Genomic DNA, 17754 nt, shown 5'->3' with positions numbered 1-17754 from the left:
ACTTTGTGAAAGGTTTATTTTGTTATTTACACACTCACTTACATTAAACAGAGGCAAGCAATCATTTCATAGAAAATATTTACATTTATCGAAAATTTGATCTAAGCGAAAATTTTTCAACAATTTCAAAAAACACCCATTCGAAATAAACGACTTTGTCGTTACAATATGCAAATCTATCCAACATCTAAATTGTTCTGATTCTATCGAGTAAATATAAGGATGGTCGAACGAAGATCGTTCACAAACTCTCCATCAGTCGTAGATCTATTCACTAGCACATGTTCCCGAAGCGATTCCCACTCTGAAATACGTATTGGTAAAGAATGTAAAAAACAAGTGGACATTCGATTTAAATTTACCTAAATAACATAGAAATATTACATGCTTGAAGGCAATCAATTAATGTGGGGAAACAAATCGTCATAAAAAATACATTATCACAATTGTCACTCCTTATAAGTTCCACATTATCTCTGATTGTGAATATTGAAGTGACAACATTTTCAAAAGAATTTAAAATCACTACACAGTTTGTGCAAAGGTCGCATGAAAGCTCGTACCCGAAAAATCGCCGCAGCGTTGTCTGTTGGTTCCAGAGGTGTCGGACGAACCAATACAGAACTGTGCAGGATCACCACCGTCCTCAACCCTAAAGGGTGCAAAACGTTTCACAACAATAGATCACAAATGTTGACATAAAATTTGCCTAAACTTGCATTTTGAAATGCAGGAAACGTAAATCAATTGGCACAATCTTCTTGTTTTCAGCGCATAATCAATATTTGTTACCCAGTTCATCACACGACGAATGACTGACAATAAATTTTATCGCCACCCTCAGCCCTTCATAACATCCACAACCATTTTAACACCGTGCATATCGGCAGTTCGAACCCCCTAATGTTAAAACTTTTCACGGAGTACCAAGTAGCAATAGTTTTGGGACGTTTACCGAAATGTTTTTGCCGATAGTGGTGGTAAATAAACTAGTGGTGGTAAAAAAAAGGTTAAAACTCTGGAAACACAAAAACAATTGTGAGAAGATGTAAAAATAGTTAATACGGATGTCTTATATTTCCGCGTAAACGTGTTTTTGGCAGTGAGCTAAAATGTTTTTTTTATGAATTAATTAATGGTGTTTTTTCTACATTGTTGTTACGTTATTATACGTTAGCAAGTTACCGATAAACTAACCAGTGGTCATATCTACATACCTGACACCGGGACACATAGCGTAGGGATATCCGAGGTGATCGTAAGCTCGAAATTGCAAAAATCCCGGACTGACTTTCCTGCCTGGATAAGATAACGATCCCTTTGCGAACTTCACCGGAGTAATGAACTGGAGAGGCGGGGATAGATTGCGAATATCAGTCTCAGGTAGATCTATAAAATCATTCTGACTTGATGATTTTTATATTTTAATTGGTGGATGGAATCGATCAACTGCGCAGACGATAAAAAATTGTGTTCATTGAGTTGTTTAAATATTTTTACCTAATCTAAAATGAACGACAATGTGGACCGTACTGAAAGCACTTGCAGCGATAACACAGTTTCTTAAATCCACTTTTTAGAATACCCACCCAACAAATCCACTACTTTCCGCAATAGATTTTGTATGTCCGTGTATTGTGCGCGGCTGTTGTCGATTCTGCACAGACAAGTATGGTCAAGCTGGCTTGTGTTGCTTGTTAATTTATAACATTGATACCAATATCTGTGTTTATAACAACAGGTGTATAGTTGGTGATTTATGTGTGCCGCTTGTATTAGCAGACGTTGTCTCACATATATTAAATAACTCCTTTAATATTTAAAAGGAACCTTGAACAAACTAAAACGATTATTAAACTGATGGTTTAAAGCAGATGGGTCTATTTTCAATACAATCAAAATAGCCAAAGCAACAATTGAGGACTTCAAGCTACAGACGTTTCGGTCGTTTTCTACAATCATTTTAGTGTAAAATGTTCCTAAGATGGGTGTATGTATAACAGTCTTGTTGTATAAAATAATTTTTACGTGCTCAGCAGCATGTATCCCATCATGTAGTTCGTTATGGTCCCACTGACGCTGAACTCGTATGTGAGGTTGGTGGCTGACATTGGGTAAGTTGGTGGAAAGGAGTACGATCCGGCAACATTGTTCCACTTCTACACAACAAGCGAGACAAGAATAGGCAGTCATGAGTAGAAATAGTGCCATTATTGCGCTGTAAGTTAATTTCTGATGCAAGAATGGTAAATATTAATATTGTAATGCCACCAAACTATTTGTTTACCGACAAACCACGTATGGCAAAAAGCAACGATGTAATGGAAGGTCTTCCTATTGTGTTATACACGTGGTATGCTCTTCCATATACGTAAAGGTTTTTGTAGTTGAAATTCAACCAATCGACTTGTGTGTAAGCACCTGAACTTGTTTGCGAAACAATCTAAGCAAAAGAATTTTCCAATCACATGCATGCAGTTTCCTTAAAAGTTTTGTATAATACCTTTATTGTAAACTTGTTGGGATATCCGTCAAAATTTGAAATTGTTGCCAAAGTGGTAAACGGATGGATTGCGGCGCTGCTGATATGATAGGTTTTGGCGTCACTGCAAATTACGAGGATTTTACAAGTGTCTGCGTCATTAGCGATTTGTGATGTCACTTACGTATATGACTTGCCATACGTCATCAGAGTAAAATTTTCATAGTTTAATCGAAAGTACACCTGGCAACAATAAAATGTTTGGATTTAGGTGTAGCATGAGAAAGCACTGGAAAATAATAAATATCTGCTTTCAACTAAATACCTAGCAAAACACAGACCAAGAAGCTTTTGTAATTGTAGACCAATCTATTATTACCTTATTGCCTTGGTCAAACATGTTATAACCTCCGTCATATATGCTTGTACTACTTGCAACCTGTAAAAAAAAACACATTAAACCGACTTTGTATTCTAAATGATCTAATACCTCGTCCGATGGAAACACGGGTGTGGGCGATGGTGACTCATCGTATGAATAATTATACCAGTTCCCAATAATTTCGGTAATGCGAATGTTGCTCTTTATCAAGTCCACAAGTTTCTTGTCCAAACCTATATTTGCAACGTTAGGTTTTATCAAAACGTTGAGTTGATTTTTGTAAACAGTGCGCAATATACTTCAAAACGTCTTGACTTACCAACAATGTTAAGGGTGTTCAGCGGTGCGTGTTTTTTGAAAAGACTTTGAATAGAATATCCATGTTTGCCGAGGAAACCATCCGTGGTGTGATATTTCAAAAACGACTTGGCGTCAATATCCGGTGTATTTATTTCGTTTGGAACATGCGATAACATGATGTCTGAAGCCTGATATTACAAAGGACATATATTTGCATTGGCTTAATTATAAAGTAAGAGTATTTTTACCAGAGGATAAGAATATGTAAATTGCAAATTAGGAAAAATAAAATTAAAAAGAATATTCAGATGGTTATGTTATTTATCACAGCAAAAAAACATCTACAACTGTGACACTAAATTAAATGTAATAATCCGTAGGCAGTTTTATTGCTCTCTTGTGGGCGGTTTGTTTACTTAACGTCACATACAGTGAACAGCCGAACTGCTGTGCTAACCTGAATGTGTGAGAACGCGTGGCTTTTGTAGTCCGAGAAAGTTGCCGTACAAACACTTCCAAAAGTCGTTTGACTGCGCCAACTGGATGAGCCTAAAGAGTAGGAAAGGTCACTTATCGATCATTTTCGCATTTGCACAAATATTGCACTTGTTGAACCTTGTTGTTTGTTTTGATAGTTGTATGGATAGTATGACCACAGGTCGTAACTGTTACATTTGCTTTGGCGGTCTGCACGGTTTACGGACGCCACCAATGTCCACCCTCCTCCGTCAGTTGTCATGTCGCAGTATGTCTTAAGTAAAAAAACAATTAAACAATGAAAAAAACAGAAGCTTTGATGGAAGTTACGTTCACTAAAATTTGTAAATTCGATTGATAAATCTCTTGTCTATTTTATGGCAAATTCAGTTAACAACCTCATAAACCACGTGTTGACTGTTGACATTTGGACTTTTGTAATGTAAGCAGTATGTTCCTGAATTGGTGAAACCATTGTTTAGAAGTTCCAAGCAGGATGTGGCCTTCAAGGATTGTGTTCCTACACAAAAAGATAACATTTTTCTTAAAGAAGACATGCTTGGCCATTTTACCTCCGGCGTGAAATCCAGTGTTTGAGCATGAAGTTCCATTGCTTGATTGTACTCCTGGAAAAAAAGGAAAGTCATTTTAAATCAGGGCAAGAATGCTTTGATTCAAATACCATTCGCATGAAACCCGGAGTTTGAGCAAAAGTTTTCATTGCTGGATTGCACTCCTGAAACAAAAGAGAAGCCGTTTTAAGCAATCATGTGCAAGGATGTGAAGTTAGAACTTTACCTCCGACTTGAGATTCATTTGCTGGCGGGGTGGAGGTAACTGCTGGTTTCTATGAAATTTCTTGACAAAGTTAATTTCAAAGAATCTGACCTTCTGACACAATTATACGCGTCTTTTATTTACCGACGTTTCGCCTGCGATCCAACTGGGCTTTATCGGACAATATTCACCAGGTTAATTAAAACGCAGTAGGTTTGAACGTATTTTCATGTTTAGCAACCGGTGCACATGTGCATAGTAAGTACATATCAAAACAAATATGCTTACTGAGTAAATCAGGAACAAGGCGATGACTATTAGAAGAAGCAGGATCAAAGCAATGGCATGGAATAGCAGTTTGTACTTAAAACGACTCGTTTGCTTCTGATTTGGAATATCTGTTTCAACAAGGGTTAAAAGAATATCTTACGTAGATGGGCAGGTAAACGTTTTTTTTTCAGTTTTTTGACCAACATACAAGCCAGACAAATTTGAAAATTTCTGGTTCGAAAAATGCGCAGTTCATCCTCACAAATTTCCAGACACCAGTTTTTCACCAGATTGTAATTTAACGGTTATAATTTCGACAGGCAAAAAGTTTGAAAAAAGACATTTAAAGACCAATTAGGCACCTCCATTTATTGCTGAACGTATATTCGGGTTCAATCCTCTCTGTTGTTGCCTTTGTTGTAGAGACCGTGGGTCCTCATACATGTTTTGATCAGATGCTGCTGCAGCGCGGTTGCCGCCCATTCCTTTGCTGTGGCCTTGCATTTTATTCACCAGAGACTCAATATCATTGCACTCGAATGAGTTCGGTTGCTAGATTGTTTGCTTGCTAAATGCGACCCGCGCACTGAAGAGGTGGAAAACAATGGTTGAAAAAGTGTTGCGTCAGCGGAACCCGCAAACGCAGAGGCGTTATGAGTTTTGCCAAAAAAGGCGAACAACAATACCGGCTCTTCAAGTAAATAAAAGCATGTTTTCGTATTTTTTCTTTGGCAGTACAACCATCCCGGTTATGTATCGATTGGAGTCGTATAATCCAACGATGATAAATAAAATTTGAAACGAAAATTTTTATCTGTAAAGTGATCGCCTACTTGCATGAAATATGACCATGTTAACACGTGAATGAACTGACACGACTGCAGGAAGACAGATTGCGGAGATGGATGTAAGCCAGGCAAATAGAATCAAATAGAATGAATCTACCGGTTTAAACTGGGCTCTTTAACGCTCTCCATTATGAGAGCTGATTGGTCAATAATGTCACGTGATATCATGAGGCACTTGAAGTAATATAATACAAGAACATAGGTGTGATGTGACAAAGGCATAGGAGGACATTTTATGTGGTAAACAGGATGTTGAATGAATCACTTTACTCGAGAATATTCGATGTCTCAATCATTTGGGTCACATTGTGGGATTATGCAGTACATGTGCAAAGCAGCGCGCAAAACACTACGCAATACAAGCACTGATTTCTGTGACGTATGTTACACACGCAAAACATTACGCAATACAAGCACTGCTTTCTGTGACGTATGTTACACACTCACAAACCATTTCTGTATTCAGACATGAATTACCGTTATCGACTGATAGCTAATGTGACTGTTCATTATGATTAATAGCACATAAGCTTATATCATAAGCGAAACAACCTGCCACTATCAAGCGTAAGATAAACTTGACACCTTTACTGCACCTAATTACAAACGTATAAAAGCTAACAAAGCAAGTTACATAAAAACGTTTGAGAAATCATTCAAGCGTATCGTTTGCGGTGAAACTGCGCCGCATTTTTTCTGACTTCTCTTGACCAGCCTCTTTTTCCTATAAAAACAAGCAAATAATTAGTAGTGTATTATGTGTACCATAAATGTTACCTCAAGTCATGGCTACGTTATTCGTAAAGCCTTGGGTATTGACCTGCAGCGTTTTGTTCTATTCAATTTCAGTGTGAAGTCCCGCGTTGACTCATCCCATGTATATTGCGCAATTTTTTGCCTTCTCTATTGCAATACTTCATGACCCGAGGGGGAAAACTTGGTATTGCGCAAGTACCTCATGGTTTTGCACTCTTCTCATACAACCCCTGTTGTTTACAGAAATCAGCAACAAAAGCGGCTCAAATTTCTTCTGTGGCTCAATCTTGTTGTTGGCTTTGTTGTTCGCAATTCAACTAATCTTAACCTAATAACACTCTAATATCACACATGCCGTTTTACCTTTTCAGCATTTCTTGCATTGTATGATTGTAAAATTTTAATTTTTGTGGTAATTTGCACTTGCTTGTATTTATTATCCGCACTGATGCCGTTATGGAGTTAACATGGCGATGACGTGGTCTGTTGTACAGCATTTGGTTACATTCTTACCATTGCTTTAATTCAAATTTGTCCAAGACTAGTTTCCATAAACAGTGGTGATGAAAGTCGGGAAAAAATGGCTTTTGAGTCAAGGTTATTATAAATTTAATTGTTTCTTGATCCATGAAAAGAAGTCGGAACACATTGAGTCAACAGTCATATTCATGGTTCGAAACAAACCAAATCTACAGGGGAAATACAAACCGCAGACAGGCGTAAAGCTTTGACCAATTCTAAACACAAACGGGCGTATAAAATGTAGATCTAGTTATAGTTCTACATTTTATCCGCCTGTTATGTTTTTTATCAAATGAAAAATGTATGGAAATACAGAAAAGCTTTGAAATAAATTTTGCTGTTACGTGGACGTTACAAAAACTTGACAACAAAATTGTGAATGGGGCAAATCAAACAATTTTTAATTGCATGAAATGATTTTGTTATACAACACATACGGTTTACAGTAAGAGTGGTAGCATTTTTGCTTGACATTTGACATTAAGATAAAACACATACGATTTCAACATGAAATACGTTTCCTTAGGACTATTTGTTCAGAATGAACATAAGTATTTCACTTCAGGAAGTTTCTAATGTACAGAAATATCAGTGTTCAGGACCCTACGAGAGGAAGGGTGCAAACGGTGCGACACATGTAGGCTCTTCATGTAATTGAAAGCATGTTTTCGTATTTTTCCTTTGACAGTACAACCATCCCGGTTATGTATCAATTGGAGTCGTATCATCCAACGATGATAAATAATATTTTAAAACGAACATTTTTATCTGTAAAGCCAGCGCCCACTTGCATGAAATGTGACCATGTTAACACGTGAATGAACTAACACGACTGCAGGAAGATAGATTGCGGAGGTGGCTGTAAGCCACGTTGACCTGCGCCCAACCCTATATGCTACCAAACAATCGTTGGCGCACAGTAAGTGATGCAATTCATTCGGAGTTTGACCTGCAGGTAAAGAATACAACCGGCCTATCACAAACCACCACAACTTTTTTGCCAGGAGGTTATAAGGATGATGGTTACGTCACGCATGCGGTTGATCACCGCCACCGAAAACAAAGCTTGGATCATTGTGTCATGCATTTGATGAGTATAACTAAGCTCGTAAACAAACATACAGGAGTTTAAACGTAAAATGAGTTCGTTCGTTATTGATTTTCTAATATTTTTAAATGGGAAACATCAAAACAAATGTCTCGATTTGCGCATTTTATTATGCGGAATATTCTTTGCTGCATAGCTTTGGCAACACATAGCTCGGGGACTTGGAAAAGATGTTTTGAAGTTCAGAATAGCTATGTAGGAACATATGTTTATTCAACATATCGAAACGCATTTTTTATAGGTCTGTCTAATTCAGAATAAATGTCCAGGAAGATATATACTACTATAAACGGTTTGGACTGTACAAGGAAAGAACCATCATGTGAATAGACCTTTCTGCTTTCCTTTTTGCCAACGGACAATGTTGGTTAGGTTAAACGCAAACTTTTGTTATCTGATGCACTCCTTACGAAGTATTTAAGTTTTTATGTAATCGCTGCTTTGTGCATTCAGTCATAGTGTCGTGCTTGACAAGAAAAAATAAACGAAAAAACTCTTCTGTGACTCAATAAAATTTATGCGAGGATATTTTGGAACGTTTTTTGACAAAACAGGATTTGAAAAAGTGATTTTAAAACATTGTAATGAATACTTTCGAAACAGTATGTTGTGTAAAACTGCACTTACGAATAGCCACCTTTTGTATGATGGTTTTTGCCACAACAATTTTGTACAAGGTTTATTTTCATGAAATCACCCAAACAAGACTGGCAAACGGTCAATTGATTAAATTATTTACAGTAATACAAAATTTAAGGGAATTTTTTCGAAAGAAACCAATTTTGTGCTGGTAAAGTTATCGAATATTCTGTTTATTTCTCTGATTCTAGCGAGTAAATATAAGGATGGTCGAACGAAGATCGTTCACAAACTCTCCATCAGTCGTAGATCTATTCACTAGCACGTGTTCCCGTAGCGATTCCCACTCTGAAATACGTATTGGTAAAAAACAAATGAAACTTGATCACCAAAAAAAAACCATGATTACCATTGTCACTCATTATAAGTTCTACATTATCTCTGATTGTGGATATTTAAGTAACAACATTTTCAAAAGAATTTAATATCACTACACAGTTTGTGCAAAAAAATCTCGTACCTGAAAAATCGCCGCAGCGTTGTCTGTGGCGTGACGAGGTGTCTGCCGAACCAATGCAGAACTGAGCAGGATCACCACCGTCCTCTACTCTAAAGGGTGCAAAACGTTTACAATAATAGATCACAAATATACACAATATCGACAATGAAATACTTTAAAAAATATAACCTTGAATTATGAAATGCAGGAAACATAAATAATTTTTTGTCAAAATATTCTTGTTTTTTCGAAAATCAATATTTGTCCCACGACGAATAATTACAATTTTTAACCACCTTTAGGCCTACATAATAGGCACAACCATTTTGACACAGTGAATATCGGCAGTGCGAAAACCCTATTGTCAAAACATACAGTAGTTGTAAATAAACACAAAAAACTGAAAACTGTGAAAACACAAAAACAATTTTTAGTAGATGTAAAAAAATAATACGAATGTCTTACAGCTACGCGAAAACGGGTTTTTGGCAATGTGCTAAAATTAATTTTTTTATGATTTTTTTACATTGTTGTTAACGTTACTTACTTTAGGGAGTTTGATAAACTGATCAGTGGACATTGGTACATACCTCACACCGGGGCACATAGCGTAGGGGTATCCGAGGTGATCGTAAGCTCGAAATTGCAAAAATCCCGGACTGACTTTCCTGCCTGGATAAGATAAGGATCCCTTTGCGAACTTCACTGGAGTAATGAACTGGGGAGGCGGGGATAGATTGCGAATATCAGTCTCAGGTAGATCTAAAAAATCATTGTCACGTGATGATATTTACATTTTTATGATGGACAGGATTGACTAGTGCGCAGAAGATCTCCAATTTGAGTTAATTGTGTTATTTAAATATTTTTTCCAGGCTGAAATTAACGACAACGTCGAAGGACCTCACAGCGATAACACAGTTTCTAAAAATCACTTTTTGGAATACCCACCCAACAAGTCCATCACTTTTCGCAATAGATTTTCCATCTCCGTTGCTTGTGCGTATCCACTGCTAACACTGGGGTATCGGTAACTTTTACAGTACAATATTTGCAAATAATGTAAATTGCACAGGCTAAACATAAACAATTTTTACGTGCTCAGCAGCATGTATCCCAACATGTAGTTCATTATGGTTCCACTGACGCTGAATTCGTATGTGAGGTTGGTGGCCGACATTTGGTAAGTGGGTGGAAAGGAGTACGATCCGCCAAAGTTGTTCCATTTCTACAGAAAGAGCGGCATATCATGTTGAAAACTAATTCCAGACAAGAAAAGGCAGTCATACAGTGTTATCATTGCGCTATGAATTAATTTCTGAAGTGAGAATATATGGTAAATACTAATATTGAAAAGTCTTCGTAGATATAAAACAATTTGTTTACCGAAACACCACGTATGACAAACAGCAACGATGTAATGGACGGTTTTCCTAAATAATTATACACGTGGTATGCTCTTCCATATACATAAAAGTTTTTGTAGTTAAAACTCAACCAATCCGTATTTGTGTTGCCACCTGAACTTGTATGTGAGACGATCTGCACAAAAGTATTTTTTAAGCATCTGCATGCAGTTTTCTTAAAAGTTTCGTATAATACCTTAATTGTAAACTTGTTGGGATATCCGTCAAAATTTGAAATTGTTGCCAAAGTAGTAAACGGATGGATTGCGGCGCTGCTGATATGATAGGTCTTGGAGTCACTGCAAATTACGATAATTTTAAAAGTGTCTGCGTCATTAGCGAAGTGTGATGTCACTTACGTATATGACTTGTCATAAGTCATTAGAGTAAAAGGTTCGTCATTTATTCGAAAATACACCTGACAACAACGAAAAATGTGTTAGGATTTTGTATGTTAGACATTACCCAGTGGTGAAATAGCCAAAAGTATTTTTTGTACTCATTGGAACGAGCGAGAAATTGAATACCTTGTTGCCTTCCGTAAACATGCCTTTTCCACCATCATGTATACTTGTTAACTGCGAGAAAAACAATTCTTAATAAATGAACAATGCACAGAAACACAGAAAAGATTTGAAATAAACTTTCCTGTTGAGTGGAGGTCACAAAAATTTAACAACAGTGTCGTAAATGGGACAAACCAAACACTTTTTAATTTAATTTCTTAAACAATCCAATATACCGTGTCCGATGGTGCTGGTGCTGGTGTAGGCGTTGGTGTCAAGTCGTATGAATAATTATACCAGTTTCGAATAATCTCAGTTATTTGAATCTCACTTCTTATTAAGTCCAGAGTTTTGTTGTCCAAACCTAGTTTTAAACAAGCAACGTTAGCATTGGTTTACCCTGCAAATTGTGTATATTAATACATCTAATACGCTATAACAATCCACTAATAAATGTTTTAATTCACCGACAATGCTCAGGGTATCGAGCGGGACATCATATTTAAACATTTTTTGAAACGAAGATCCATGTTTGTTGAGGAAACCATCCGTGGTGTGATATTTCAGAAACGATTTCTCCTCAATATCACCTGTGTCTATCATATTCGGAACATGAGACAGCATTATGTCGGAAGCCTGAATTGATAATATATTGGACTTTATTACAATGAAACCCAATTTTATTAGTTGCTAAAAATAAGGGAACTTTAGGCAAATTTACAATCGGAAAAAGATAAAAACAATAGGAGGAGAACAAAATTTAAAATCATGAAGCGACACTAACCGTTTGTCTAAAGTACGCTCGGCTTTTGAAGTCAGAAGAAGTTGCCGTTTGAACGGTTCCGAAAGTCGTTTTACTGTACCAACTTGAAGAACCTAATATTAAAAAAATGGATCGATTACTCATTGTGTTATTATAAATAATCCATCTGCTGTACTTTGCTTATTCGAGTCTGGATAGTAAGACCAAAGGTCGTAGCTGCTACATTTTGTTTGGCGTTCTGCGCGGTTAACGGAAGCAACAAGGGTCCACCCTCCACCGTCAGTTGTCATGTCGCAGTATGTCTTAAAACAGAAATATCTACGTCTAAAGAATGCAACACACGCGATACGTCACATTGATTGTAATTTTCTTGTCTGGAATTTTTAAAAATTGTGTTTAGAAATGGTTTTATTTTGTGTATAAATTCAGTAAATGAAACCTCATAAACTTCTTGCTGGTTCATAACAGCAGACGGATTTTTGTAATACAGGCAGTATGTTCCTGACTTGGAGAAGCCACTTTTTAAAAGGTCCAAGCATGATGTTGCAGGGCTGGATCGCACTCCTATATGCAGAGAAATAAAGTGTAAACTATTTGTATTAAGGCACAGTTACCGCTTGTAATACCTTGTGTTACAAAGTCAGTGCTTGAACATGAAGTTCCAGTTCCGGATTGCATGCCTAACAAAAAAAGGGAATTATTTCACAGTCGATCGTATGTACGGAGAAATAATGTTACCTTTTTTAACTTCTGCTTGAAATCCATTAGTAGGTGCAGTGGAGGTAGCTGCAGGCTTCTAAATTTTATTGACATTAACAAGTTGTTGAAGTAAAATGAGGAATGAACGTATTTACAGGTTCAATTGCAACACACTAATGTTGTGGGAAAAAATTTGAGGGAGTGGACAATAAATCAAGTTATGAGTACAGAATTGGAATTTTATAATTCTAAATCTCTAGTTTTAATCTGGATAACTGAGTAGGCTATGCTGTAATTGTAGATCTATCTAATTTCAAGTTTTACTGAAAATGCTTGCCCAAACAACAAACGGTTTTGCCAACAAAGAACAAAACGTGCGTTAAACTTTTACGCATACGTCGTCGTCGTCATTCTTGTTCGACACAGAATGAATTCTAATGTTCTATTTAAAAAACATGACTTGTCTGTATGACTGTAATTATGATAATCTAATTCAGTATTTCCAGTTTTAATTTGAATCAAATTTACAAAACTTGAAAAATGAGGTTGTGCAAATTGGTATGATAATGAAATCCACTAAAATATTGGATAAGGTGTTAGCACCAATTTGGTATTTCAACAAACAATATTTAGGCATTTGCATGGGTACTGTAATATCCACGTATTAAAGTATAGGATCATACCAAGTAAATCAAGAACAAAGCGACGATGACAACAAGAAGCAGGATCAAAGCAAAAGCATTGAAAACCAGTTGGAATTTACAACTCCTCATCTGCTTCTTCTGTGGGGCAATTTCTCTCACTATGCAATACAAAGATTGTATATATCGGGTTGTTATTAACGGTTTGTTTGCTTTGATGGAAGTTGTTTGCATCTTACATACATTAGGCTTACCATAAGCAATAGTGCAACAAATTTTGAAACGTTTTATATTTCGTAAGGCACCTTTATAACGTTGTTGTTGTTGTTGTTGTTGTTGTTGTTGTAGCGACTGTAGATCTTCATAAGCATTTTGAACAGACGCTACTGCGCTGTTTCCGACCATTTCGTTGCTGCGACCTTGCATTACAGTTCCACGAGTGACGCCAATATCACACTTCTCCTCACGTTACTGCACTTCTTGATAAATGCGACTCACGCATTAAGAGGTGGACTGCACAGCATTGAGTCACGAGGAACTGTAACTCTACATGATTCATTTAAGCTATAATGATGAATCAAAAACACTATTTTTGAAAGGAAAGTAAACGTCTGCAAGCATGAAACATAAATGACTACGCCAGGTAACATCGCTTCTACAAGGAAGTCTTGCACTTCAGGTGGAGAAGAATCTCCATTCATTACCACCATGGTTGCCGACTCATTTTGCTTAACAATCCTGCTTTAAATTTAGGTAAAAAGTATGAAATACGCTACATACATGACAACTTTTGGGTGTGGTTGAATGAACGAGAGAATGAATATGCGTGGCAGGACGTGTTGTGTGAAAGACTAATTTTTTATCGCTTTTACGGTTTTTAATAAAGGCGTACACCCTACCGGTTAGGATCGGGTCCTACGAGGCCTGAGAAAGAGTGCCACACTTAGTTAGGCCCGTTTTACTGTAAACACTGAAACATCAGTTTGCTACATAGAGTGATATGGTGGCGGTTGCGACTGAAAAACAATCGGATTTGGCCGAATTTCTGGGTGCAAATATTAGTATTTGAAGCCAAATAATTTGGTTTTGAAACTTCCCTAACAATTTTCGTTGCCGAAGTCGATGATCGAATCTACGGCAGTTAGTTAAAGGGGACGGAGTCGAGGTAGTTGATTGTAACTACGACCTTAGTTCCACACAAATAAACACCAACTCAACGCACGGTCGTTCGCACACAAAAGGTAGGTCGTAAAACGGATCACCTTAACTCGACTGAAAAGGTTGCAAGGGAGATGGTTACGTCGCGTCAAGTCATGCCCGAAACCGAAATTAATTGGCCCGGTGCGTCATGCGCATGATGACTGCAACTTAGCAAACTCGTGAATAACCAAGTAAGCGTTTGACCGTGTTTGTGGGTAAACAGTGATTAAACAATATTTTTGACACAATGTTACAAACAAAACTTTAAAAAAATGCATCAAATGATTTTAATATACAACATATACAGTTCACAGTAACAGTAGCAGCATTTTGCTTGTGAAAGTTGGTAATTGACATTTAAAATTCAAATAAAACAACATGAAATACGTTTTCCTAGGACTATTTGATCAGAATGAACATAAATGTTTCACTTTGATCAGCAAGTTTGTGATGTACAGAAATATCAGTGTCTAGGGCCCTACAAGAAGAAGGGTGCAGACGGTGCGACATACCAGGACCCATGAATAGAAAAAGGCGCCGACGATGTTTGTTTTAAAACGAAGGAACTTCTAACGTAAAGGCAGGGTTCGGCCTACAATTACATATGATCAGAAGAAAAAAAACACAGGCACATATTTTTCTCTCAAGGGCTCTGTCCGTGGCCGTCACGTGTACCATATATGGTTAAGACAGTACACGGAAATAATCGTGATGCACAGACCCCAAACTTTCCTTCTTGCGCCACTGGATAGATTCATCGAAAACATTCATATTCTGTTGAGTCATGTCGCGTTTCTGGGTTCAAAGAACGTTCAACTTCCCCCTCTCCGTTGGTAAGTTTCTGATTCTCGATTGTGGAAGGCAATATATAGCCGTCTCCATCCGTGGGAAGGTCGTGCATATCACCGCTGCAAAAAGCTTGCTTGTTTATGTAATGTGGAAAAATATTCTGAGATTGACAGAAGTTCAAAGACGCAAACCTACCAAAACATTTTAAGGCAAGCTTTTACATTTTCGCTCCTATAGCTAAATGAACGAAAATAAAATGTGATTCCTTCTGATGAAGGAACTAATAATGTTCACCAGGCGAAATATATATTCCCAATAACAGCCAGGCTGATCCTGATATTAAAAGCTAGTGTTTTGTGTGCATATTGCCATTACGGAAGTTACAGTGATCGCCATTGCCATTTTTTAATATTTAAAATCATCATTTAAAAGACAAAGGCTTCCATATGGGTTTCGAATTCAAATCACTCACGGGTTCACGGTTGAATTTACACCGTTCTGGGCTGGTCGAGAAGTATTCCAAGAAACCGTTTTAAGACTGTTCGGGTGAGTGTTGCTATTTATGTTGACGTAATGGCCCGGGCAGCTTCGTGGAAGGCTTGGGTCGACACTGCAAAAGTTGTTTACCATCTAAAGTTCAATGCTCTTAAGTGCTGACGGCATGGCAAAAACAAAAATGTTAAGTTTTAAAAATGTAAATATTTAGAGGGTAGCATCAATTTGCATTTGTTCGAGTTGGTTGAAAAAAACATCGCTGTTTGTTTTAATAATCTAGGCCCTTACTAGCAATAGCAATGATCCTCCTGCTCGCTTTGCTCATTGTCATGAACTCTCTCTTCCACCTCCCGCATGCTGGAAGAGTTGTGTTGATAATAGTTGGGACGCTTAATACCAGCCTTTGCGAACCGTTTCTCGGTATTACGCTTGCCCAGCCAATAGCAAAGCAACGAGAAAAGGAGAAGTGTGACGAAACAAGCCATAGCGCCACCTACCGATGAGCCTATAAGAACCCCATCAACTTTAGGTGGCGCTGTTGTAGCACTCCGCTCTTGCTGCTGTTGCTGTTGAGTTGTTGCTCTTATGTCAACAGTTGAAAAAGCTGTGCCCGTTTCCGTAATTATATTGTAAGTCTGGTTGAGAGGAATCTGCTGAATTGGCGTCCCGCAAGCGTAGAAGAGAGATCTGTTGCAAGGCATTTTCGTGATCCCACTACCAAAAAAGGTGACTGCGTTGCAACGTCCAGAAACGTTGTAATTTGGCGTGTGAACCCAATAGCCAGGAAGTCGTCGTCTACATTGGTAGCTAACTCGTGTAGTTTGGTTCAAACGAAACAGTTCCATTTTCTTAAAACTACATGCCGTTCTTGCACCTTTGTATGTTAAAAGTTCGGTAAATAATGTGTAGTTGACGCCTTGGTGGAAGCATGGCACTCCTCCCATAACCCAATGCATTTTTTAATTTTTTATTTTGCTGAAGTCCTGTAGAACTGAACAGTTGTTATTTTGTGGCGCAACAAATTTACTGTTTGCTATCCCGAAGAGAGTCATTAAGAATGCATTTTTTAAGCGGACTTGGTTTTTAATAACTGTTAAAGGTTGCTTTATGCTGCACTAACTACCAAACAAAACTTTGCACTACAGTAACTGGTCCAAAAGAAATAGTTGCAACAATACAACAAGCCTCCGTCCCTCACGCTATTTTCTTGCTAAATAAATCATTCATATTATTTACCAGCCTCCAGTAGCTGCCAAACTCTTGCCGTGACCTTCTTTCAAAGGACAGTGTCGACTGTGGTATAGTTAGAACGCCTGAGCGTAAATACTTCCTGGTTTGCAGGCAATTCCCCAACGCTAAAATAACTTTGCCTCGGGACTCGATGACGTAATAACCCTTAGTTTGCTTTCAGGGTCCCGAATTTCGAGGGATGCAAAAATGACGTAACAAGAAGAAAGTTTCACCGAGTGGACGTAGTCGAAAAATTGCATAATTTTCTGGAAAAGGTGTGCAAAAGTTAAGTCTGGTGGGAATTTTATTATCCACTGTGGTCCTCATTAGATATGCTTTGTATAAAAAATCGATATTTCAGGTAAGGTCATTTGTCGCTATGTTTTTTTTTCCTGGTAAAAAATCTCGCTCACAATTAGGCATCGTCAGTAAACCTAAAAACAAACGCGTTTTACAACAAAATAAGTAAAAGTCTCATAGTGTTTGTCTTAGGTAACTTAGTTTTTTTTGTGTCAATGTTTCAGAGAGGTAACCCATTGATATGCAGTAGCCTATATGTTGTTATGGCAGACTACCATCGGTCGCAGTTAATTCTGTAAACCTTAGTTTTTATATTTGTGGTCCGCCAGCATTACCTGCTGGTCAAACAGTATTGTAGCCCAGGATGCCTACAGACTCGTTGGACCACCCAGCTCCACGAACAGTCCTCAAGCACACTTGTCATAGTGTGAGACCGTTGTAATATGCAACATACGAACAGTAACACCAAGATAACTTAATCTTGAATATAGACGCGCTGAATTCCTCTTTTCAGTTTCTTCAAATGGAAACCTTTTTCAGCTCAAAGCCCCATCCTTCGGTTGATTGCCTGCCACTAGTATGTTAGTGTTTGTGTTTTTAAAAGTAACCACTTTATATCACAGGCAAAAAGTACCGAAATATATTCAAAAGTATGCAGTACAAATAAATTAATAGATGCAGTGAACGATTGATTGTGTCCATCGACAACAGGAAGTGCGGTTTCA

The 17754-nt window shown here is 37.6% G+C and overlaps 3 protein-coding genes across 3 annotated transcripts; all 3 read right to left on the bottom strand.

Moving 5' to 3' along the window:
* Nucleotides 1-58: 58 nt before the first annotated feature.
* LOC145897706 (uncharacterized) lies at nt 59-5262 on the bottom strand. Its single transcript, XM_082986105.1, has 19 exons — nt 5051-5262; nt 4707-4816; nt 4440-4488; nt 4324-4377; nt 4214-4267; nt 4040-4161; nt 3780-3915; nt 3622-3713; nt 3184-3352; nt 2973-3097; nt 2862-2921; nt 2667-2725; nt 2504-2606; nt 2288-2443; nt 2029-2159; nt 1590-1657; nt 1218-1389; nt 564-652; nt 59-304 (listed from the first exon to the last, which is right to left on the bottom strand). The coding sequence occupies exons 1-19, from the start codon at nt 5190-5192 to the stop codon at nt 204-206; spliced, it is 1992 nt and encodes a 663-aa protein (XP_082842231.1). The 5' UTR covers nt 5193-5262; the 3' UTR covers nt 59-203.
* Nucleotides 5263-8748: 3486 nt separating this feature from the next.
* LOC145897246 (uncharacterized) lies at nt 8749-11965 on the bottom strand. Its single transcript, XM_082985444.1, has 13 exons — nt 11838-11965; nt 11697-11790; nt 11380-11548; nt 11170-11276; nt 10934-10984; nt 10766-10824; nt 10603-10705; nt 10387-10542; nt 10098-10228; nt 9952-10019; nt 9591-9762; nt 9022-9110; nt 8749-8849 (listed from the first exon to the last, which is right to left on the bottom strand). Exons 1-13 carry the CDS (start codon nt 11963-11965, stop codon nt 8749-8751), a joined length of 1428 nt encoding a protein of 475 aa, XP_082841570.1.
* A 2500-nt stretch (nt 11966-14465) lies between these two features.
* Nucleotides 14466-16485, bottom strand: LOC145899048 (uncharacterized). Its single transcript, XM_082987759.1, has 3 exons — nt 15788-16485; nt 15477-15614; nt 14466-15123 (listed from the first exon to the last, which is right to left on the bottom strand). Exons 1-3 carry the CDS (start codon nt 16453-16455, stop codon nt 14970-14972), a joined length of 960 nt encoding a protein of 319 aa, XP_082843885.1. The 5' UTR covers nt 16456-16485; the 3' UTR covers nt 14466-14969.
* Nucleotides 16486-17754: the final 1269 nt, after the last annotated feature.

This window comes from Ascidia mentula, chromosome 4, assembly GCF_947561715.1.
Source record: "Ascidia mentula chromosome 4, kaAscMent1.1, whole genome shotgun sequence".
NCBI lineage: Eukaryota > Metazoa > Chordata > Ascidiacea > Phlebobranchia > Ascidiidae > Ascidia > Ascidia mentula.
Note: the sequence above shows the minus strand (reverse complement) of the source record. Positions and strands in the feature narration are given on the sequence as shown.